The following is a 27,180-nucleotide window of genomic DNA, read 5'->3' as shown; positions in this document are numbered from 1 at the left end:
AAACTTATAAATTATTACGAAACTAGAAAAAAAAATAAAATGTTTAGTTCTTTGGTATAAACATTATACCAGGTATAAAAATATTTACCCGGTAAACGATTAGCATATTTCAAAATAAATGGTCTGATTCATTTTAATTCTTATTTATTAATAAACACTTTGTGCCGTGCCAGTTGCCACACACTGTACCAAATTACAGTACCTACTTCCTACACAATACATGCATACACATTATAGGCGGTAAGTAATTCGATAATGGGAAAAACCCCCATTCCAAAAACATATTATAATAATAAAAATGTAACTTCAAGATTTACATTTCGTAGAATGAATAGTAATACTACGAACGCTCACCGACACTTTATACATTGATTATTACGATTTACGATTACGTATAGACAGTGGACACTACACAGTCAGAACACACCGTGCCATTTCCTCATAGTCACATTGTCACACAACTTAGTAATTGATTTTATTTTTATAAGCTAAAAGAAAAATGGAGCAAAAAAAAAGTAAGCTACCAGCAACTAGTTGTACTCCATTGAATTTTTTTAAAAAGAAGCTTGGAATTGACGTAGGTATTACAATTTTAAATTATTCAAAATTATTAGGCCCGGAACTAAATGTTTTAAAATCGTACAAAATATGTACGACATATTTTATACACTTATTATAATTTATAATTAGTATTACAACTCGCGCTAAAATTATACAAAATTAAATAAACACCAGTTAAAAAATATATTGAAAATTTAACTGCAGTCACTGCAGTTTGTTCAATCAACTATTAGGTATCTATGTCATATTAATAATTTGAATGAGTTTATTAAAAAAAATAGAATTTAATAATTTATAATAATTTTACCTACACAATTTCTTGTATATTATTTAAAGAAACAGAAATCTGATGATGTATTATGGGCAAAGCCCCCAACAAGTTTGCCATACAAATTTATTTTGATCCCCTCCCATGAAACATTCTCAATTACGCGACTGGCCTCATAGTTATTGGTTATTATAATAGTAATGGGTAATAATACTAATAATATATTTCACATTTTAAATCAGTTGTTTTAATTGGGTGATATTATCTACTCAGAATATTTTAACTTTAATTCTAAAATGTAAAATAAAAATGCATTATGATTTGTTGAAAACAACAAATTTTAATTTCCCTTTTTTTACTTGATTACCTATTAGCTCATAACTATCTGTGATGTTTGAAAGGTACTCTAGAGAGTTGACGTGAACAGCAGTTGAAAATTAAAATATTCTGCATATTGACAAAATAATAATAAATATAATAATATAATATACACATTAATCCTGGGTTGTGTAAATTCAAAAAAATATTGATTATTTGTTGATTTAATTACCTATTCATTGAAATGGAATGGACCAATCGTTGGCCACTGAATCGTATTCTACTCAGTTTGAGGGGCCACATTAGCTAACTGTTGATTCATTCATAATTTATACATTAATATATTTATTAATCATTTAAATGTTTAAGGATTGTATTTATATTATGCAACTTAGCATATTAAGTAGGTACTTACCTATACATAGTGGCTATAATGAAAATAATAATTATTAGGTTTCAGCAGAGATACCTATGAGTGGATACTAGAGTATTGTATATTTGTATCGTTAATAATTAATATCAGTTATTCAGTTAAAAATTAAAAATATTTATCTTGTAATCAAAAATATTTGCCATGGTCTAGAATATTGAAGCTTAATTTTCTTTATGCTGTATGTGCGATTAGTTCGCGCCATAGACTTATTAATATATTGCATTATAGGTCTATATCTTTGCGTACGTTTTTTGCCTACCTAATATTTTATTAACACTCCACCCATAGTGTCAGTGTGTCACCATGTGTCACCACCTAGTGGCGTAGACATGATTTCTGAAAGGGGGGATCAGAAAAAGAAAACGACAGAGCTAAATGGGAGAAAAAATTGAAAAATCCCCACCCTCAACATTTTTACTTAGGTAGTAAAATATTTCACAATAAAAAACAATGAATATAATTTAAATTGATTCAAAATTCATATCAAACACAATATGGAAGATTATCCACTCCAAATCCAATGGTAGGGGATCCGACCCCCCCCCCACTTCCCCCTTATATATGACACTGGTGTCACCACTCGCCAGCACCGAGTCCAACTTTTGTAGTACTCAGCTAAGACGAAAATACCAAACACAGAAGAGGTGAGCTCATGATTTGTTTTGTCACTGCTGAGTTTTGACGCCCGGCGGCGGACGAACCTTGGCATGTGCACGACCCGCCAAAAGATGTTCATACGTTTCCAAGCCGAAGTAACCGAGTGGCGAGTAGGTACCTATGGCTATACTAGGTGTTTTATTAAAATGTATTATTTCTAATCTAGATTCTATTTTATAGTATATTTTTACCGCATATTTTACCAGTTTTTAATAGAATATTTTAAGGTATTATTTAGATAATAATATTATAAGCTTCAAATTTTTAATTTTTTTCAAAAAATCCCCTCTCTGGTAGTGTAAGGTGAGACGTAAATACGGAACCGCGCTTTCTACGCCCGTCATGGCACAAAACATACACGCACAGCTAATAACGTTATATCACGGTGTACTTATGCCATGACGTACGTCTATAATGTGTCTATGGTGCGTGCGCGTCGGTTGTATTATTGTTTTCACGCGGTGTGGGTAATATCACTAATATCATTTTGTTATCGCTGCATCGCGCGTGCATAATAATATTATCGTAGAAATTTTAAGCGGCGTATCCTCCTCAATTGAATGTCGCGCGTGAAAGTTATTTTTCAAGGTCCTCGGTTGTACCTGCCTATAGCTTAAGTGCCCAGTAGTTGGGAATTTGAATGATATAACCCGAAGCGACGACCGGGCCATGGTGCATTCGACTGTTGGCGGTGTGCGGTGGTGCTTCCGGTCTGCCGCGGTTTTCCCGTCGTAAATTTACCAACCGAGAATTCGTCGAATTTTTTCTTCTCTCTCTCTCTCTCTCTCTCTCTTTCAGTCTCTCTCTCTCGTTCCCAGTGAAAGTGTTAGGCGGCGCATTGTCAATAGTTTCCAGCAGAATCCGTACCGACCATGGCTTTGGCGTCCGAGAGCAAAGAAGTGATCGTGCTGAAGCAGACGCAAAAAAAAGATTTTACCTATGTGATGAAATCTTTGTTTGCTGGTGGTGAGGCTTTATTGCGAATCTCTTAGCTGTGATACGTAATAATGTGATCACTTCAATAACATCTTATTAATTTTATAGGTGTTGCTGGTATGTGTTCGAAAACGACTGTTGCTCCCTTGGATCGAATAAAAATACTGTTACAGGCCCATAACAAGCACTATTCAAACTTTGGTAATCTACCTTGTATTTTTTTAATTAACATTATTATACTATTACAAGATTATTATACTTTAAATATTACCCAAACAAAATGTTACACACATTTTTAATTAAAAGAACAGCTTAGATAGTTACATACAAATTCTTGTTTCTAGTCCAAAATGTAAAAAAAATTGTAATAATGTTGATATTAAGTAGTCACCTGACCAAAAAAGTAATACGATAATAATATTTTATAATAATGTCAAAATTTAATAGTATCTACCTACCTATGTAATTAAACAATTTTAAAAAAGTTACTGCAAAAGAATTTTAAGAACAAAAATAAACTATTTAATTTAAAATGTTTCAGCAAATGAATGCTCTCACAAGTTTAATATTATGGCATAATGCATATATTATGTAATTAATGATAGGATATTTTCTATTTACAATTTTTACCATTATTAAAAATAGTAATAAAAATAAATTTAATAAAAACAGTAATTGTATTTAATGTATTATAATAGAGAAATGATAGATAGGTCCAGGACACTAGGCACAGAAAAGTGATATCAATTATATATTAAACCGACTAAAAATGTTTTTTTTTTATTACCTAAGGTTTCTGTAACGATTTTCTCCAAAAATCAATTTATCTTTAAAAATGTTATTTCAATTAATAATTTATCAAGTCATTAAATTTTTTTATTTCAACTCTAAAAAATATACAACATTGTAACAATTCATTTTCTGTAAAATAAAAATAATGTACTTTATGTAACCATGTCACGTTAATAAATTATTTTCACAATAATTATGCAATTTAATAACTATATAATGGATAATTAAATATGTAGATTACCTATGTATTTTATTTGACAGTTGAAACAATTAAATATTATGAAATGCTTATAATCATTATTGAAGTTAACTGTCATAGAACATTAACATATTAAATAACACAGATAGGTATGCATTAAGTACCTATATCTATAAATTATTAGGTTTATTTATTTATTATTCATTATTTGAATATACATTTACAGTTATGTAATTTAATAATATAAATGTATATTCAAATTGTTTAAGCACCATATTAATTAATTGTTGTATACTATTTTAGGAGTATTTAGTGGCCTTGCTGAAATTGTTAAACGTGAGAGTTTTTTCGCATTATATAAAGGCAATGGTGCCCAAATGGTGAGAGTTTTCCCATATGCTGCTATTCAATTCACATCATTTGAATTCTACAAAACAGTAATATTATAATTAAACTACTTAATTCTTAATTATAGTTATAATTTTAATTAATTATTTTCAGCTATTAGGATCCATTCTTGGGAATAGTTCACATATTGGAAAGTTTGTGGCTGGTTCATCAGCTGGTGTCACAGCAGTTACTATCACATATCCTCTAGATACAATCAGAGCACGACTAGCATTTCAAGTGACTGGTGAACATGTTTACAACGGGATTATACATACAGCCAAAACCATTATCCAAAATGTACTTTGAAAATCGCATGCTTTATAAAGTTTATAACGTATATTGATAACAGTTTTAATAGGAAGGAGGAGTAAAAGCTTTATATCGTGGTTTTGTTCCTACATTATGTGGTATGGTCCCATATGCAGGTTTAACATTCTTCTGTTTTGAATCTATTAAAAAATTTTGTTTGAAAACTTTACCAACATGGTTTAGTAAACCATCTAACAACGATTCTGGTAAGTTATAAGTCAGTTTTATTAAAGGCTACATAAATTATTTAAATATATTTTGAATAGGTGGTGCCGTACTTACTATACCAGCAAAATTGCTATGTGGTGGTTTATCTGGTGCACTTGCACAGTGCGTTTCTTATCCATTAGACGTAACAAGAAGAAGAATGCAATTATCTAGTATGGATACCAATGCAAAATACGGGTGAGTAACTTTAAACTACGCATTTTATATTTCGATACAAACAACACACATAATAAAATATTTATATTTTATTATTATTAAATTTATCGTAATTGTCTTAGTTATATACTCTACACATGTTAAGAATATGACCAGTTTGCCATCTGAAATGGGGTTTTTACCATGTTAACTGATCATGCTCTTAAGTGCGCATAGTATACCTAAACTATAGTTTACTTATAATCTTCTGTTTCTTATTTCAGACATGGTATGATCAAGACCTTAGTAACAGTTTATCGTACTAATGGTGTTACAAATGGATTATATCGAGGAATGAGTATTAATTTCATCAGAGCAGTACCTATGGTTGCTGTGTCATTTTCTACTTACGAATTAATGAAACAGACTCTGCACTTAGATACTGGAGTTGATTCCTGAGTATGTTTTATAATGTCCAATGAATCTGTTTAAACCTAGATTTTTTATAGTTTACAATATTTATTGTTATAAATTAGTTATTATTTTTTTAAAAAATGTATTAATTGTTAAAATTAAAATAATTTATTTTTTTCAAAAGTGGTGCCTTAAACTTATATTTGATAAAAAATAAATCTCATAGTCTGAATAAATTGTATTAAAAAAAAAAATAAAACCAACAAAATAATTTATTTTGATTTATTAATATTAATTTAAAAACAATACGTAAGTATAATATATAACTACAAAATAATCAAGCTCTGGAAAATAAACATAAATCTATTTTATCCTTTTGACAATATTTTTGATGTATGTAGTTGTGAATTATTTATACTACTCCCAACTTCTTCTTTTGAATTTGGTTCACTTACAGATACACAAAACTTAGTAATTGCAGCAGCAGCTTTAAATAATTTTGCTGTTCGTTGTTTATCCATTTTCTTTTTCCACTAAAATAAAAATTGTTAATTTTAGTGGTTAAAATTTCAAAAATTCTCTTGACACTCACAGTTTCATCTCTGGACGGCAACGCCGAGAGAAATGAATTTTTATTTGGATCGGCTATAGCTAAGACCGTTAGACATCCATCTACTGTAGCTATAACAACCGCCCTTCCATCTTCTGTTGTTTCTATAGCACTTAGTTCAGCTGGTACACGATAGTTAGCCAACATTTTTGCATCTGTAAGTCTGTTGAATTGTCCATATTATATTATAAATTCACAATACTAAATATTATTAAGACTTAAAACAAACCGAAAAACTCTCAATGTTTTCTTTCCGCTATGATAATACAATACATATTCATCGGTCTTGTTAAACATACAAATTACTGTAAATACACCCTCGGCAACTCGCGGTATAAACGTCTTTACAGAGCTTCCTTTTTTTAGTTCTAGAAGCTCTAGGCCCCCTCTGGTGGGTGCATATAATCCATATTTTCCATCTTTTGTACAAAATCCTCCCCATTTTGGAACCGATTTTAAAAATTTCTTTGTACGGATATCAAACAACATACCTTTGTCAGGGTTTATTACAGCAACTAAATTAGCTCGATGTGGCATTGCTACAATAAACATAATATCCTGAAAATAATAATATAACATTATGTACTCTTATGGTTATTTCAAGAAAGATTACCAGTCACAACCGGTATTAATTTTATAATTATTTTGTATATTATTATGTCTCAATAAACACTGAATCGTTTTTCAATTCTGTTTTCCACAACAATAAAATTAAAGGTTAAGGTGGAAGATAGATGAGCTTTTCACCCCATTAATATAATATAGACAAGTGAATTATTATCAGTTTTTTATTACAATTTTTATACAATACAGTTTAGAAATCATTATTGTCACTATAATTGTTGTGGTTAAAACCTGTTTTTGTATTGAACACATTTTTTAATTCACTCAATGTATTAATCATTTTATATAGATACTCTAATATTTTATACTGAATAATTATGCAGTTTTACATATTTTACATCCATTTTTTCAAATCATTATAGTGGCATTGAATTGTTCAATAAGCAATAGAGAAGTATTAAGATAACATTTATTGAAATAGAAAATGTATTATAGTTTAAAAAGCATTAACAACTTTATTAGTTATTACTAACTCAACTATTTGCTATAAATAATTAATGTTGTTTTAAGTAGGTTTCACTCAAGTTGTTAATAATATTTTAAAGATATAATAATTTTATACTGAATAATTATTAATTATGCAATTTAAATTATTTTATATCTATTTTAAAATTATCCTAGTAGATTTTAATGGTCCAATAAGTAATAGAGAAATATTAAGATAACATATTTTAATGAAATAGAAAATGTATTATAGTTTAAAAAAACATTAACAATTTTTAATCATGGTGTATAGTATTATTAAATCAAACTATTTATATGATTAATGTTGTTTTAACTTTTGACTTGAAACAGTATTTAGTATTCATTTGTTTTTATACACTAAAATTATATCTGGTTAGACTTGAATAAAACAAAGTTTTATATTTGTGATAGATATACTCATAAATAGATGTAAAATATTTAATTTTTTATTTCTAACCAAGCATTTTACAGTATTTAGTTTTTATATTTATTATTTAAAAATGTAGGTAGGTACCTAACCTATACAGAATTAATTTTTAAAAAAAAAACCTATTTGTTTCATATTTAGTTTCTTTTAGTAGATGGGTATAACAATTGATGGACAACACGCCAACGCCTGATGTATTATGTAAAGCACATGACTTGACTGAAAAATGATTGATTTATATCAATTTTTGTCTAGGGTCACAATTTACAAGTACAAACTCAAGTGTATGCAACAAATGGTATGTCTATTTTGGTTGTTCTGTTATTGTTTAGTGCTTAGTATAGTATACCTATACATTATGCAACTCCAGTCTTCAATGAGGCAAAACATAATGTCAAAATACTCATATAATCAGGAAAAAAATGTTGTTTAATCTATGGATTATGGTACCTACCTAACTAAATAAAAAATGAACAATTAATAAATTGATCATATTATAAGTAATGAAGTAAATAACATGACTATAAATATGTACATAATATGTAATTTTACTCATATTGTAGTCTGTAGATTAAGCCATTAAGGCGCCCAGTGCTAATGTAATTGTATCCACAATAATACACTACAGGAATAATGATCCTGTAAGTTCTGTAGAATCAATCAAATTTGATAATTTTTTTCAAACTAATAGAGTATAATATTCTTCAGGCCTCATTGAACTCCATTTTTCAATATTTTATTCTCAAACTTTATGGTATATCTTCAAAAATAATAAAATTTTTCAGTTTTTACAAATTTGAAATTATATCAATATACCATTGTTTGAGAAAAAATCGGAGTTCAATGCGGCCTGTATGATTTCCTATAGTCATCTTTCAAATAAAAAAAGGTGGGTAAGTGGATGTCGCTCTGCTGTACAGTAGGTTACAAGTGGGTCACTGTATAATGGATAGTATTAAATTTAATTCAATGATATAATATCACTGTACAAGAAAAACGATTCTGAGCGGAGACAGTTTGTCAGTCTGGGTATTAGACATACCTATTATAGGTATACTTATCTATAGTATTAAAAAAAATTTTATCTATAATAGGTATCAATAATAAATTCCAAATTAATCATATCACAATATCCATTAGGTAACGCGTTATACATCAACAATAAACCGTGGTACTATCATAGATATATAATAGTATACTTTAGAAGTTTCAAGTACCCACAAATAATATTATACAATCATTACAGTCACAACAAAATAACTAAAATAGTTATTCCAGGTTTTTAATATGTAATTTCGTCTAAATTGGAAATTAAAATGACTATAAAAATAAACTGTGCTTATGTATTTCTTAGAATTTTTGGTAACAGAATTAAATATTTAAGTGGAATCTTGTTTTAAATTTTCAATCCTTAGATATAAAAGTTGAACATTTTATAAATTTTTAACTAAAAAATAATTATTCAATTTTATATTTGATAAATTTTGTCAACATTTCAACTTCAAATGCTTATAAAAAATAATTGTGCCTATGTATTTTTAATATTTTTCAACTGCTATTGTAACAATGTATCAGGAGCCTTGTATTAATTTTTTACACTTTTTGGCCCAACAGATAAAACTTTATTGATATTTATAGAAAAAAAAACTAAAAAAATTGAAAACTTACAATGTCCGTAAACAGCTCAAAAAGAGTCAAATTATTTTCAAAATTTTATCGTATATATTAAATGCTAATATAAACATTCAGTGAAATTTTCAAGTTTCTTTAATCATTCGTTTTTTAATTACAACAAAATAAGAAAATGGTTACGTAAGAAATCAAGTGAATATCAAATGTAAAAATATGAATTTCAAACGCTCATATAAATTTAATTTGAGTTTCTTATAGACATTTTTTTTTTTGATAAAGGTAGATTATCCTTTTAGGAATCTTGTATTACATTTTAAAATCTTAGTTCTAAAAAAGAAAAATTTTTACGAATTATTAACTCAAAATAATTTGGTAATTTTCGTGATTTTTACATATTGTGTCAATTTTTGAACTTTAAATGCTAATAAAAAAAAAACTGTGACTAAGGATTTTTAATATTTTTTAAATCTCGTAACAATATAGTAGCCAGTAGGAGCCTTGTATTAAATTTTCAAGTATTTTTACTCAACAAATAAAGTTTTATTGACATTCATAGAAAAAAAACTAATTAAATTGGAAACTGAAATTGTCCGTAAACAGCTCAAAACAAATCAAAATATTTTGAAAATGTTATCGTGTATAGAAAATGGAAATATAAACAACCATTGAAAATTTCATGTATCTACGGTAATTTGTTTTAAAGTTACACCAAAAACCAAATTCAATTTTGTGAAAAATCGATTTTACGTAAAAATTCCCGTTTTTCCTTAATTTTTCTTTTTTTTTTCACGGTGCTTTTGAAAATTACTGGGAATTTTAAATTTTGACCTCCCCAATGCACCAACGATATTCACTTTCCAATCGAACAAGATACTGAAGTTGATAATCGAAGCATTATTTCGACTACTTATCGTGTACACAGACAAAAAAAAACACACATAATTGTAAAATCAATACATTCATCGTTCCACTCAGAATCTAAAATAGTTATCAAAATCCGACAACTCTACAAGGCCCAAATTATTTTAAGTTAGTTGTTTCGATATAATACACTGCACCGTATCACCATAGAATCACCACCGCCCACCCTAAATATGTATCGGGCAGTAGATTAGTGGAAAAGTATTAAGGTGGCAACTTAAGTATAAAATATAATTTACACATTTTATAGAATTGTGGAAATATTTAAAAACCGGCACCGGGCCCCTTAAAGTAATAGCCGATAGGTACTCAATAGGTAGTAAGTAGTATTCGCAGAGACTAAAAGCACGTACAAATATAAACATTCAAACTTCAAAGTAAAGTCGAATAACGGTATAGTTAAATATCCCTTCTTAGCTAAGATACCCCCAATGTCCGAATCAAAATTTAAAAATAGGAAGTGACTTCACCATATTATCTACATATACGTAGCACAGATTATGTGAAAATAAAATATAATATTCGACTGTGTCGTGTATATTGTAGTACATACTACATTAGTACATCCTGGCCCCTGGGTGTACACACTGCACAGTATCTGTAATAACATGACTAAATAAATGGGGACGGGGATGCGCCAACCCAACGAAAACTGGTTTTTACTTTTTCTGATCATATCTATTGATTTAGTGACAACAGTTGTCACGAGCACAGTCTAAGATATACCTTAAACAGTGGTCACGAGTTACTCCATCGTGTTTAATAGTATCTACAGTAGTTTATCATTAATTATACTACTGGCTACAGCTTCGGGGTCCGCCAGTCACTACAACAACCTGGTGATTGCCGCGTGGTGACCATTTTCAATTTACAAATTCTACCGGTCGAATTTCATTTCGCAGGTCATAAACGGCATAAAAAACACGAACATACGCCGTGAAGCCGTTCAATACAATGCCGGGCCCAGGCAACAACGATGAGGGACAGATGAGGGATAACTCTATTCTACAGGGACTGGAAAAGCCGACCCCATCACGGAAGTTAAAGGTTGAAGATGCCCTGTCCTATATGGATAAGGTGAAATATGAATTTAGGAATCAACCTGAAGTGTATGGTGACTTCTTAGCCTTATTGATAAAATTCAAAAAAAAAAAAATAGACTACTCCGGAATGATAGCGCGGATCTCAAGCCTATTCAATGGTCATCCTGAGCTCATAATGGGTTTTAATGTGTGGCTACCTCCGAGTCATCAAATAAAAATATGAAAAATTAAAAACTTGTCAGTCATGTTTTTGTGTGGATACCTCAAAGGACGACGATAATGTCTTCCCAGACAATTATACATTCAACCATTCAACATATTATAATGACAAACACTCAAATAGTTACTACTCCACTAGTCACTTGTGACTACCACACCACCTGTAGTAACTAAACAAAAACTGAAGTAAAAGTGTATAAGCGAGTTGCTAAATTATTTTAAAACCAAGATGACTTATTATTGGCATTTGAACAATTAACTGATACCAAACAAGTGGCAGAAACAAGCATTGTCAAGATTACCGCATAATATTTAAATCATATGTCTATTTCGGTTGTTCTATTATTCTTTTGTGCTTTGTATAATTCTATTGTTATCTATACATTATACAACTCCGATGACGAAACATGAAGTCAAAATAAATTTTATATGCTAAAAAAAAAACAATATTTCTCTTTTTATATACTTATAATGAATTTATGAATACATTATAATTCATTAAATTACAATGAGTGAAAAACATACGTAGTACATAATTTCACATTTTATGAGTAAAAAATAATCTTAATAAGTATTAGCATTGATCATAAATACTATAATAGTATTTATAATCAATACTATTAGGTACCTACATCTAAAACATTGTGTTATTTGTTACTTCAATTAACAATATATACCAAATGCTGGTGTCTGGTTTATACAAATGACAGATTAATGGTAAAAATGTGTAATTAACTAAATTTAATTCCTTAACATCACAATTACAGATATTAAAATGGCATATTAGAATTTGACATCAATTGCATTGAATGATTTTAGAGTGTAGTTATACTTATACACCATATTCATTTGTTCTCCTTCCACTACCCACATTGGTCTACGTTTGGAATACCTGTAGGGACAATACATTCTACATGAATTATTATCACTTCCTTTGCACAAGACTGCATTATTCGGGTTTCCCTTGATTTTCCCGGTTGTTAATTATTTATCTTCAGACCAGCATCATATGTAGTGTCATTCACTGAAATGTACCAATAACTTGCACACATTTATCCCAGGCTTCATTATTATGCATTAAATAATACATGTCTCCACACAAGAATAGATTATTAAATCCAAACACTTAAACCTCTGTTGACATTAAACATTGTAGGTAATTTGCCCAGTTACAAGATCTTACTACACCAACAGCACCACACATGACTAAAATAATAAAAATATTATTCATTTTTGCTTATAAACAGAAATTATGCTTTATTAACTGCCTCTTGTGGGTATAGTCAGATTCTACTTTTGAAATGTTATGAATAATTACAATGTATTAACAAACATCAACATTCAATTTTTCAAATTGAGTAATCAGCATTTGACTTTTTCATATGAATTATCTCTATTCATAATTATGGAAAGCCTAAATCTTTGATCATACCACAGAACGGCTGAATATAAATATGCCTAAGCAAGCCTAATTAGATCTAATCAAACATCCCAAATTTAAGAATGTAATTATAAGTCCTTGCCCCAAGCGAAAACCCCTTGCGGTAACATAACCACTTATATAAGTCCGTTCCCAATGTTAGATAACTAGTCTCAATTTGAATAATTTAATTATTCTGCCTTCAAATATCTGAACAAGATTTATTCTGTTTTAATTTAAAAGTGTGAATTAAATAAATTATTTAATCTTATACGATCAACAAATGTGTTTTTCAATTTAATCATTTACATAGTGTCTAGTGTCCACCATTGCTTATTTCAAATATTAGCTACTATGATTAATATTAAGTAGTAACTACTATAAAGTATATGTTATGACAAATCTTACCTTCATTCCGGATTGTTTGAGAACAATTTTAGTAACATATTCACCGTTGGACGCATTAAATATATGAAGTGCTTCTCTATGACCTTTATCACTAGCCAGAGCAATCAAATTAAGTCCATCTGCGGTTACAACCAGGTCTTTAAACTCCATGCCCGTTACATTACGCACTTGATAATCAAATAAATAAATAGTTTTTCCATCTGGAATAGATCTCACAATGGCTGTAGCATCAATATTCTGCTGGGTTTCTACATTTATTTCTTCTTGTCTGGAAACTGTAAGACATTTTGTTGCTTCGTCTAAAAGCATTATTTGCTGGATTCCAGATTGTTGTTGCTTAAAAATTACTCGACATAAAATACGATTCCATATTAGTAAATTTCCAGATTCAGAGCACACTATGTATTTTCCATCAGGTGTAATTAACGCTTGAGTAACAATAGCTCCCAATAAATTGTCCGCTAACTGTTGGATTAATCTCCCAGTGTTTATATCCCATATCCCAACGCAACCTCGTGTTACAGTGGCTGCCAAACCAGAGTGTGATAAACTTGAAATTCATTATATATTTATTAATCATTTACATAGAATTATTTTTAAAATCATTTTACCTTATAGAATCAATTTGTAACTCATGTCTATCTATAACATGAACTTGTTCAAATATATTGTTGATATTCCAAACCTTAACTGATCTGTCAATGGATGAAGTAATAACTGAATTCCAATTCCCTGTAGTTAATGGCAAAAGCGATATTATGCGACCAAAATGTGCATCTAATACTTTAATTAGTAGTTCAGTTTCCATATTCCACACATATAACATTTTTCTAAAATAAATTAAACATCCATTTATATATATTATCAATTAAATGTGGTTACTAGATGTCTGGGTAAATAGTTATTATTTAATGCGTAATGCCTACCGAACTCCAGCAACTAAAAACCGTTTGTCAGCTGACAGCATACACGAATTAGACTGCATCATGTTTATAGTAATGTTACGTACTCCATGTGGTAAATGTAATACTTTTGTACCAGCTGAAGACAAATCCCAAATACAAAAACCATTTGAAATTGTACCCAAAAGCGAAGACGAGTCATCTGATAATTTAATTTGAAGCACTGTGCAATTTCCAACTAAAATTAATTATTATACTGCATTAAAATACAACACATACAAGTGAAATCTGACAAAAATTAATATTTTACTATGTTCTAAATCTTTAATCAATTTCCACTCATTGTCAATAAAATCAAATTGGGAAATATCATATGAATTTTTAGTTGGACAACAATACAATCTAGTTTCATCTTTATTTATGGCCATAGCACTATGAAAATAAAAGTTTGGACAAATATTATTATCTTTCATTGTTTGCATCATCATCCTAGTGTCATCCATTTTTCCAGACCAAAATATATAACGATTGCAAGTTAATGTATTGAATTTCACAGACATTAAAACCCATTTATTAGGATCTTCGTTAGTTGTAACTCTGCAAAACAATATTTACCAAATGAACAAAATAGTTTATTAGTAAACTTAACTTAGAATAATAAAGATAATTTAAATTCCAGATATAAAACTCATAAATAGTAATAGGTTGAATAAATTTCTAAAAATAATTGATTAAATACTTGGATTCTAAATTTCCTCTTAAGTCATATCTGCACAGCGAAAAAGATCCATGCACAAATAAATGAGTATTTAGCATGTTAACGCCCGAAACAATTTCTCCGTTTTCAAAAGGATTTTCAATAACAGTAAATTCACTTGTAAGACAATTCAATAAGACAGTCTGTACATAATGTAATAATATTTTGAAGTTATAAACAATTATTATAATTATCTAGAAACCGTTAATTTACTTGATTATTGTTAGTGTAAGCCGCAGCATAGCGATTATCAGGACTCAAACATAACGCTTGCATAATTCCTTCCAATCCTGGATTTACATTCCTAGTCATATCACTTGTGGATAAATCCCATGTGATAAATCTATTTGATATTGACACAATATATCTATAATCGGATGTTACTTGAAAATCAAAAACAGCAAATTGATGACCTTCCAGAGAATACTATATATAAATAAAATACAGTTAATAAAAAAATGACGACAGTTAACATAATTAATACTTTTAATGGACCTCCCGGAGTATGTAAACAATGATAATATGGTATAAGAGCACAATTATCTGGTCCAAATTTATCACATTCTGCTAATAAACTTTTTATATTTGGATTTGATCCGATTTCTGGTAATAAACGACCAATTAATTGAGGAGCGAGCATATCAGGAAATTCACTGAGTATTGCTCCACCTAATCTTAAAGCATCAGCGACAAGTATCAACTCCCTAAAAATGAACACTATAAATTATTTATAATTCTAAAAAATATTTTCATTCAGGATGTATGGCATCCTAGACCATCGCCATGTCAGATTTGGCATATCCTGTAAAGGACAATCACATTTTATTTATAAAACCAAAACCTGACCTTTGCTTTGATTTGATCTCATTGCTAATTGATGTTTTGAAATAGAAAATATACATTAAATATTTTAAGAAATATAATAACAAGGTTTTTTTAATACATTTTACCTAGTTGCATCTCGGTCATCAATATTTGCACAAGCATCCTCAAAATCACTTAACACTGCTTGTAAAGGGCATGAGGATAACTTTGCATGCAACCATTGATAGTTAAATAAGACATTCTTGTACAAATCTTGAAAACGATGAGCTCGTACAAGGTGATATGGTAACTCTCCAAACTATAAATTGAATTTATAATTATTAGTGGTATAAGTAATCCTGCCGTTTTATACTACTAACTTTTCTTAAATTATATCTTGAAGCTGTTCCTTCTTTTGAATAAAACACTAGAGGTTGTACTGGTACTTTTCTATCTGCTGAACCTTCTCTAGTTAATAAGTTAAATCTATGTCTCTGGATTTCAGTATACTTAAATGGTTTTGGATTTCCCCCACCCCAAATTCCTAAATAATAATCAGCTATAGACGAATGAAAATAAGTAACCATATTCATATTTTTAAAGTATCTTTCTCGAGCAGCGTCTCTAAATTGTCTATCAAAATATATTAAAAATCATATTAAATTTAAAAACTTCACTACATTTGGAAATAAACAATAATTTGAATTAAACATACCTATGATACCAGTTTAATACACTAACACCATCAGCTTCTCTTTCTGATAGGTAATTAGGTAAATCATTTCTAATCCTAGTCCACAGTAAAGGAGGAATTCTTCTGACTGGTGGCAAATGGTATTGATAAACATCATCTAATACTTTGTCATCTAACGATATTAAATCTTCTAGTTCTGATTCAGACAAACCACTCTTTGATGCTGTTATGTACGCTAAAGCATGAAAGACAAGAAGTCGGCCGTGTTGCTTCTCAATCCTTTCAAAAAGCATCATGATCGAATCCATAACATTAGATGCTAAATGAGTTTCTTGTGGTTTAGTGTAACTTCGCCAACGGCAAATTTCAGCAAATACTAGTTTGACGAAAATTGGCAAAGAACATTGATTGATAGCATTAGATACAAGTCTCCATTGACAATTTGTCAAATCTCGATGTGCTGTTTCCATCCACTTTCTATTATGCAAATGTATAATATAATATAATATTAAACTAAATATAAGTTTAACAGGTATGTAGGGTATATAAATTAAATAAATTGAAGTTCAAAAGATTTTTAAATTGAGAAGAATTGAATTTTTAAAAGCATTTTATAAGTAATAAGCATTTAAATCATATACCTACGAACTAGGTATGTAATTTATAACTATGATTTAAAACCCCTAAAAATAAAAAGTTTGTAAGCAATGACATGGAATGATAAAAATATAATTACCTATATAACTTATAACAATTTAATTTATATTACCTATAAGAAAAGACAATTATAGAAAATATAATAAACTATAATAAAAGTGAAACCAATAATAGATTAGGTACCTACCTAATTACTTCTTCGGCTAATTCTTCTCCAAGTGCAGTTACTTCAATAAACTGTTCTCCATCATCAATCATTCTTCGCAATACATGGTAATCTCGAGATACATCCGAATTTCCTTCTTCTTTTGCTACAGATACCAATAACTTGAACAGACATTTGTTTAGATAATAGTAAAATATTCTGGTAAAAAAACATTCAATATTAGGTATACATACTTTACAATTATTGGGCAATCTTGTTGGCAACCACGATACATTATTAGTATCTTGGGTACCTGTTAACTGATCTACTGAATCCAAAAATAATACCAAAGGTTGCTCTAGAGTTGCGTATGTTAATAAATGTTTAAAATGTGCTGTTAGTGGGACTAAGTCATCAGGTATGTCATCAAATGGCAACATATAATTATACGATATTTGTTGACATATAGATATTAATGCTGGTGTTAATGTGCTACTGTCTGGTGTTGTTCCTAAGAATCGTATTACACAAAGTGGTTTGGTGGCTGTCTTATTAAACCATGTCGAATAACTTAAGCCCGCAGCCTTTGCTAAGAGTGATGTTTTACCACAACCACCTTCACCAAAAAGTATCATTGGTTTTTCACATTTACTTTTCATATATTGTTCAATATGTTTCAAACTGTCTTCGCGCCCGTAAAAAACCTTGAAAAAAAAATACAATCAAATACTGTAAAATATTTAAATATACCTAAAAAACAAACTTTAACAGAGTTATGACAAGCGTGCAAATGCTGTAATATTTCAGTCACAATTTGCCCTTGAGGACTAGAATCTTCTTTTCTCATTGCTCTATCCACTAATTTGGTAATATTTTTGTAAAAATGCATTATGAAATTTTGTAAATATTCTTGGTGTGTTTCAGTATCTAATCCTTCCCGACCAATCCATTCAACTGTATACCTTACAAAATAAATTAAATATTAATACAAAAAGCGAGTAAGTGAAAGTCGCCTAGCTGTCAGCGTTCACCGGCGGTCAGCTTATCCTATAGAATATTTTATATTATATTTATATTGTAATTAATTATTATTAATACGGTAGCGCTAAGTTGAATTATTATTATTTGATTATTATCGTATACAATAATATATTTTAGAAGTTTCAAGTACCAACGAATAATTTTAAAATATAACACAAGACTAAAATCATTATTCTTCGTTTAAATATCTAATTTCGTCTAAATTTGAATATAAAATAACTAAAAAAAATAACTGTGTTTATACATTTTTTAGATTTTTTTTGGTTACAATATGGTTTATATTTATGGGAATATAAAAATATTCAATCCTTAACTATATAAAAATTGAACATTTTATAGTTTTATAATTAGGTACAATAATTGATAGTTTTTGAGATTTTTATAAATGTTGTCAAAAATCAAATATGAACTTTAAATACCTAATGAAAAAATTCGTGCCTATAGATCTTTAATACATATCAACTGCTATTATAAAAACATATTATAATGAACCTTGTATTAAATTTTCAAACCTTTTCGAGTTTTGAACCAACCAATAACATTTTATTGACATATTATAATATTATATAGAATAAAAAAACTTAAAAATGTCAAATGTCTATAAATGATGTATAAAACCGATTAAATAAACATTTGATGAAAATGTCATGTGCCTATATGGTTATTAGTTTTTGAATAACGACAAAATAAGAAAATCATTGTATGAGAATTTGTAAATTTACTGGTGAATATCTAATGTCTAACATCAAAAGCTTGTAAAAAATGGATTTGACTTTCCAATGAATTTTTTTATTGAATGTAGGAAAACCTATAGTGGAAAATTTAAATTTCATTTCATTTTCATAGCTTAAATATAAACAGAATAATTTTTATGAATTTCCAACACGAAAAAATTTTCCAACTGTCGTCATTTTGATGAATTTTGGCAACATTTTAACTTTAGACGCTCATAAAAAAACAACCGTGGATTTAAGCTCAACTTTTTTTAATTTCGACTAACCTCAACTTACGAGGAACGTTGTGTTACGTTTTCAATTTTTTTGACCACCCTAAAATTTTGCATCGACAATAGTTAAAAAAAAAACTAATAAAACTCGAAATTTTCTTATGCCTATAAACAGCTCAAAAAGAGTCACAATATTTCGAAAATATTATGGTGTATAGAAATTGCTAATATAGATAGGTATTCAGTGAAAATTTCATTTATATTCAATAATTGATTTTAGAGTTCCACTAAAAAACAAAATCAATTTTTTAAAAAAACTGGTTTTGAATAAAAATCTCAGTTTTTCCTTAATTTTATGTTTGTTTTTCTAGATGCTTTTGACAATTATTGGAAATTTAAAACCAACTAGATTCACTTTCCTACAAGAAAATATGCTGATGAAGAAAATCGAAGTATGTTTATTGTCCTAAAAGGTGATTACAGACACAAATAAAAAAATAACACAGATCATTTGCAAAATAAATACATTCATCGCTCTGTTCAGAATCTAAAATTCAAACATACCTACTCATTATGTACCTTATTTTGTAAATAAATGATCAAGAAATGCATGTAGACCTAATAGCAATATTGAAATTTTTAATTTTTTCAAAGTAAATACTACGTGTTATTATAATTAATACTGTTAGGTAACACATATATATATATATATACTAACAAATAACAATAGTATTGGTAAAACCTACCACAGTCACATATAAAAAGGGGGAGGGGGCTTTAGGGGCTGACACTAATTTCAAACGCTATTTGCGCTTACAGACTAATTTAATATCAAACTACTATTTATTATTAATTTGATTTATGATAGGTATTAAAGGTATATTGTGTACATTTAATAATAATTAATTTAATAGGATTACTTTTGGTAATTTGTTGTTTCTATTTTTTGCACGAGACGTTCATCTCGCAAGTTCCCCAGTAAACGAGCTGCCTCTGTATCAATACTTCTATTAACTATATCCAAAAAGTTTGAAGCTTTCTTCAGATTTTGGAGATTGATGTTATTTATATAGCGTACATAAGCAAGACAGTGATTTTTTGTATTTTTTACTTTTAATATACCATTTATAACTTCTCTTTCTGTCACTAAACACCAATTCAACATTGAATGTAAGTTAAATAGTCAACAATATTGAACAGTTAAATTTAAATTTATTATACATTCTATTTGTTGTAGTTACCTGACATATAATAGTTGTGCATAGTGTCTTTATCAATCTTCCCGCTATTAAATAAACTTATCGAAGATTTCCTAAATAATTTCTGCATTTTAGCCAACGTATCCCACCAAATGCCTTGATCTTGTTGTTGAAGTTTTGGGATTCGCTAGAAATATAAAACTTCATAGGTTATTGTTGACTTAAGGTGCATAAAAACACTAAATAATTTTGATTAGATTTAAAGTATTATTGTGTGGATCTCACATTCTCACACTTTAACTCTAATATTATTCAGTGAGATACGCAGGCATTTAAAATATGCATGTACAGAGGGCGTATGTTTTATTTATTTATTTATTTTTAGAAATATACGCCAAACGGCTTTTTACAAAGGTATAAACAAAATTAACAATGTATAGGTAGTAGGTATATAATTGGTTATAACAGCAAGGTATGCAAAGGTTAGGTAATAATTAAGATTGACAGAGAAAAAAAACATGTTTGATTAAGGACAAAGATCAATATTATTATTATTTAACGAGCGCATGGGTCTGACTAAGGGATCGTTCATCGAAAAGTTATACCTTAAAGTGGGGAGGAGGAATGGCTCATGTGATCAGGTCTGAACACTTGGTACATGTAAACTAATGTGCTCCAGGAGTCTGAATGCGTCCACCCTACCATGAAGCAAATTGAACAAAAATAGTTGGTCAGCTCTTTCTCGTCTATTTTCAAGCGAACAGAGTTTTAATTTTCTCATGACTGACGTGTAATCGTGTTGGTTTTAGTGTAAAATCTATATCAATACAATGGACATCAAGCGTGGTGTTAAGGGGGGTGGGGGAGGTGTGATAGGGACTATATAACTGTGAAATTCCAATGGTTAAATAGTTATATCACTAAAGTTACCATTTTTTTAATAATCTAAAGTGTATTCTATCGTTATGACACTGATGAAATTGTAATTTTGATATACTTTCTAGTTTTTTCTTAGTATTTAAAACAATTGGAGTAAATTTCATAAAATTTTGTCTGTACCCATGAATCGCGATGTACCACATCGACGTGGCGGAGGCAGTTTTCAGTACCTATTTATATTATTAATTTATTTGAGGTACAGAGGTAATATTAATTGTTTGTTATTAATATTGTACTTTATAGTTTAAATCATAAATCATAAGTAAACTCTAGAGTATAAATGTGATAGATAATATATGGATTCACTTACGCAGTTATAGATACATAATAATTTAACAATAATACCTAATCAATTGCTTTATAAGTTATTCATAGGTAGTAGCATTGATTATAAATACTAGTATTTATTATCAATGGTAGTAGATATATTTCCAACTATTTATTTTTAAGTGGTATTTGAAGCAACTTGGGTAATTGGCTACAGCCATATTTTTTTTACAAATTTTCAAGTGGTTACAAATAAAAAAAATGTAAATATTAGTTGGGTTTTGTTAGGTTTAGTGAAGTTTAATCAAATCTAACGCTGCGAACGGCATTGCCAGAAATTATTATTTAGATTTAAATTAATTCGATAAAGGCAGCGCCATCTAACGCCGCTAAATTTTAACTCAACGCGTGCATGAAGAACTGGCCCTCAAAGCTGCTCAATTTTCTAGTTTGATAGTGCTACCGTAATTATACGATTTACAATATTATTATGATGGTGATGTGGGGGCAGAGCTCCATGGGTTACTTTTTAGGAACATTTATTGAGGAACATCAGCCCCCTCCCCCAACAAATGTTCGGACTGGTTGCTTCACTAAATATCGGAAATATCGGAAAAACATTTTTTGAATAACAGCTATTAAGACATATTAAGTTTAATATTTATTTAATATTTATTTTACTATTAAGTTTAATCTAAAAATGTTTGAATATAATATTATAATGTATAAATATATAATACAAATTAACAAAATTATAGTAAAATACTCGAAAAACGACAAATAAAAGTTTATGTTTTCAATTATCTGATGTATGAAATGGATTTTATACTTAAAAATCATTGCCGGCAACTTCCCAAAAATAATGAATTTTACATTAAAATCCAGGGCCTATTTATAAATATTTAAAGTTAGCAGAGTGGATGATCATATTGGTCCACTACCAAGGTACACCATTGTCAAAATAATTTGTCTTAAATACATCAATATACGTAATCAAATATTATCTACTAAGTTTTTTAAATCATAACGTAAATCTATTTTACACGGAAAATATAGGCGGCTTTGCATTCATAATTTTATCGACTCTATGACGGCACGTGGCTATTTATCAACTCTCATTATCTAGTTGAAAAATAATTATTTTTTAATTTCGGATTTTTAAATTATAATATTATTTAATTTATTGGCTACAATAATAAATCATAAAACTAAAAAAAAAAATGTGTTGCTATTTTGTCTTAATATTATATTGGTTTTTAGTTTTTACATTACTTTATTATTAAAATTGATAAGTATTGAAGAAATGGGTTGCAGAACAGAAATTGGGGGTACAGCGTTGCTATCTTTTCTATACCACATGTCCAATAAGGTAACATCTGAACCAACATTGACCAACTCTTCCCTCAATAACTCCAATTCTGATGAAGTAATATACGTAGGAATTGGACGGTAGCCATATTTTTGTCCCAAAAATACCTGTAGTAGTTAGAAAAAATGCATGGTTATAAAATATTAGAATATATAAATTCTTAATATGAAAATGTATATATCTAAAAATGAATTCCTATATTCAGATATTAGCACACGATGAGAATGATCAGATTTCTCTTTCAGACTCATGCATATAATATGTCAACATAGCAAATTATCGTTCAATAGAAGTTAGAACCAATCTTGCATTGTTTCCCTGAGCCTTGAATATCGATTAGCGTGAACACAGAACAACCCATTGTCCAAGATAATTAATGAATAGTTATGTACAACTGAACAAGATAAGTGTAGTGGCGGATTAAAGGGGTAGTAGAGGGGCCTGCTATTAGCTGTGCTATATAATATGCTAAATATATTTGTAACATACAACTGCATAATATAGTAACTTAAGGTACATAATAATTAATTAATAATATACAATTATTTTATTCTAATAACTACCTACTAATAAGGTTTTTTTTTATAAATATGTATGTAGGTATTATTTTTTTGAAAAACGTTGCCCCCTACTCAAAATCCTAGATCCACCACTGTATAAGACGTGCATGTATACAATTGTATTTAACAAAATTGTAAACCGTTTTTAGTATATGGTTTTAAGTTTTACCACAAAGTTAGGCCCCATTGATAAACGTTGACAGTTTTCAATTTCTTTCATACAAAGTTCAGTTGTCATGTGATCATCTGTGGCTTCATCACGAACACCCCATCTCATATCAACCACCTAAAATTTAAAATTATAAATAGGTACCTGAATAACTTACCAACCGTACCTGGTACGCAGGAACACATCAAGGTCGAATTTATTGTATTGATTTACAAGACTTTTATATCGTGTCTAAATACTTATAAACATGCATACTATTAATACAATAACAACTATAGTCGATTATATATATAGCACACATCAAATATACCATAATATAGGCACGTAGCATGTTTATGTTTTAAATTATAAAATCAATTATTATAGTATATATTGTACCTATATTAATTAATATTATGATGAATTAAAATATGGATAAACATTTTAAGAATAAAATTAAAAAGGGTGATTTAAAATAAATAAAGAAGGTGAGATAACAAAAAAGTTTACATTATTATTATTACCTATATTTATAAAAACGAGTTCACGAATAAATTTAGTGGGTCCCGAATCCCGATCAAAGGCAAACCAGCAAAATTATCCTATAAAAAATTAGGGTATTTTAGAATAGCCCATTTATGTGTTCGTCTAAATTCACATCTCACGAGATTATACACTATAATGCGTATTGCATAATAGCCGACCTTACAGCTTCTCCAGCTCTCAGCTCTCATATTTAACCAGATATCGTTCTTGTCTAAGATTTAATTGGTTTTTTTTGAGTCTGAGGCGTTTATCGTACCTACTACATTACTAAAATAAAATAAAATAGCAAGTATAGGTACTGAAAACGCCCATTAAACGAAATAATTTTTCCGATAAAATAACGTACCTATACTATTAATATAATCAACCACCTTCAAAGTTCGAATATGCCATACTTGCATCACACAGACATTCACGCATGAACACTAGCATGTCCAAGGAAGATCCCCACAATGCCGATCTTGCTGTACACTCATCTCAGTCAAACAAATACTTATGGAATTACGACAATATTATAGGTAGGTATACCAAATTAAGAGTTAAGATATACCTAATAACTAATAAGGTATAATAATTAAGAGACACAAACATCAACTTTCAGAAGCCCTCACAAGCAGCAGCGTACCGTCCAACGCACTACTTTGAGATATGAACTATGAACGTATGGTAATATTAATACTTGAGATCTTTTGTATTACTTAGGATTGACTTGTGAAAAAACAAGCTTCCGTTTTTCAAATAATAACCCCCCTTTTTACTATACATTCAGTAGCGGGTCATTTTTATGGAAATGTTTTATAGATAAATATTAATTACTAAAATTTTCAAATACTATAGCCTCCAATTTCCCAAACCCATTATCATTATGATTTTATTATATAAAATTAAATAACTCAAAATTTGCTCGTTCAAATTTTGATTTTGATATGTCAAAATTTTCAGAAAAATAATCCGCTAAATAAATTGATGTATAATAAGTGGTGGGAGAGGGCCGGTAGGTAGTCATAAAATGTGTTTTCCACAGGATCTCCCAAGTATAATACAATCAATTTTAATAATTTGAATATAGGTAGGTACACATCATGGTCCTTAACTTTTAAGTACCCACCTATACACCTAATAGAGTACTATATAATTGAAAATTCCAAAAATCATATTTTTAATAACTGCATTATCGAAGAAGTAATAGTGGGTGAGAAGGTTTGGTGAATCATCGTGTAGATAAAATAAAAACTAATGATATAATTTAACATACCAACCACAGTCCACAAACATATATCTATAATAGGTATATGATAACTACGTGATTTCATATTTGTATTAAGGATGGAGGGGATTTTGAAAAGAATGTTAAAGAATTCTAGAAAATTAGGCAATTAAGATTAGGTTTTTATCCTGCATTCCTACAGTAAAGCAGCTAAGCATAATATCAAAATATCAAATGCAATGTGGAAACGATAACAGGTAGGTACTTACATTAATTATAATAACTACCATTTCTACATAATGTTATGTTCTATAAGTATATATAATAATTATTATAAAATATTAATTACGATAATAATTTATAGTAAAAAAAAACAAATGTGTTACCTACAGCACCAAATTTTAATTTGGATATACCTACAGGCTACAATAATATGTTCAAAAGAATTAATAATAATTAACCTTTGTGCATAGAATAAACATAATAATATGGCTTATTATCTACTGCTTAAATAATAAATAATTTTATAATTATATGATAATATATATAATAAAGCTGTAATTTAGAAATAAAAAACATAATGTTATCAAATAAGGTTCACTTCATTTCGTGTCAGTTTATTTTCACCTGAAATTCTAGTCCATGTTTTTCTCGACAAAAATCTTTCAGTTTTGGATAACATTGAGCCATTAATGTATTTCTCTCCATCGTAGTATCTGAAAATGTAATTTTTTCATATGTTTAATTAATAATGTATTATTTTAGCATAAAGTTTTTAAGCAACTCGAGAGATCTCGTCATCGTAATTATAATCACGTGCCTGTAAACGTGGAGCTGGTAAAAATTCTAACAATTTTAGAACTAACTGGAGGTAAATTCTCGAGGGATCCTGCGAAAATTAAGTCTACTGTCCGGTCGTCCATGCTGTGAAGTTATAATAATATTATAGTTGTTTAGCTGGCATAGAGTTTAAAATATCTCAATTTTCATCGAGAAAATGTGGTGGTTGCATTGTGTTGGAATGAAGAATCACGACTGCGTGTTATTATTCCATACGTTTGAACTTATTCGTGAAAGCACTTTTTCTAAACAGTCAAACCTTATACCTAATATAATATATATATATACTATACATTAGGTATGTAAATATATGTGGGTGTTTAATGCAAAACTGCAATATAGCAACCCTGGTTATTGTTTGTTTATACAGAGCGATTCAATTGTTAAATGTCGTTCGTTATTATATTATATTGATTTATAATTGCATGTTCTGTTTAGAACTCAAAGTTCAAACGCATTGAATAGATAGAGGGAGAGGTAATTGCATTATTCGTGTATTATTTACTATATATATATACCTATGCGGCTATGCATAAACTTCCTCCAAACCGATACACGATTTTATCCGGTTAAACTTAACCGACACTTAAACGGCCGAATTCTGCCGGTAATAAAATCTGTTATCAGTCGGTTAGCGTTGACCGACACTTTACCGGACATTGTAAGAACGGCCCTGAAGGGTAATAAAACGCTCTTGGACAAAGTAGATATACAATATAGAGCCTGCAGTAGGTAGGTACCTATCTAAAA

At 29.0% G+C, this 27,180-nt stretch overlaps 2 protein-coding genes across 2 annotated transcripts; one reads left to right on the top strand and one right to left on the bottom strand.

Annotated features, from left to right (window-relative positions):
* Window positions 1–2,185: 2,185 nt before the first annotated feature.
* Window positions 2,186–6,025, top strand: LOC100165274 (graves disease carrier protein). The gene is made up of 8 exons (XM_029490966.1): window positions 2,186–2,347; window positions 3,038–3,203; window positions 3,282–3,374; window positions 4,468–4,601; window positions 4,666–4,851; window positions 4,913–5,069; window positions 5,130–5,268; window positions 5,511–6,025. The coding sequence occupies exons 2-8, from the start codon at window positions 3,110–3,112 to the stop codon at window positions 5,683–5,685; spliced, it is 978 nt and encodes a 325-aa protein (XP_029346826.1). The 5' UTR covers window positions 2,186–2,347; window positions 3,038–3,109; the 3' UTR covers window positions 5,686–6,025.
* LOC100162924 (NACHT and WD repeat domain-containing protein 2) lies at window positions 6,003–26,921 on the bottom strand. The gene is made up of 22 exons (XM_029490965.1): window positions 26,411–26,921; window positions 26,218–26,306; window positions 23,859–23,975; window positions 23,033–23,236; window positions 20,597–20,741; window positions 20,276–20,501; window positions 18,132–18,330; window positions 17,623–18,072; window positions 17,411–17,550; window positions 16,588–17,043; window positions 16,253–16,505; window positions 16,019–16,191; window positions 15,553–15,772; window positions 15,282–15,494; window positions 15,051–15,211; window positions 14,622–14,908; window positions 14,336–14,549; window positions 14,021–14,239; window positions 13,410–13,959; window positions 6,480–6,808; window positions 6,233–6,413; window positions 6,003–6,173 (listed from the first exon to the last, which is right to left on the bottom strand). The coding sequence occupies exons 1-22, from the start codon at window positions 26,511–26,513 to the stop codon at window positions 6,009–6,011; spliced, it is 5,094 nt and encodes a 1,697-aa protein (XP_029346825.1). The 5' UTR covers window positions 26,514–26,921; the 3' UTR covers window positions 6,003–6,008.
* Between the last annotated feature and the right edge of the window lie 259 nt (window positions 26,922–27,180).

This window comes from Acyrthosiphon pisum, chromosome A2 (assembly GCF_005508785.2).
Source record: "Acyrthosiphon pisum isolate AL4f chromosome A2, pea_aphid_22Mar2018_4r6ur, whole genome shotgun sequence".
NCBI classification, from domain to species: Eukaryota; Metazoa; Arthropoda; class Insecta; order Hemiptera; family Aphididae; genus Acyrthosiphon; species Acyrthosiphon pisum.
The sequence above is the reverse complement of the archived record's forward strand: the minus strand, read 5'-3'. Positions and strand labels throughout refer to the sequence as shown.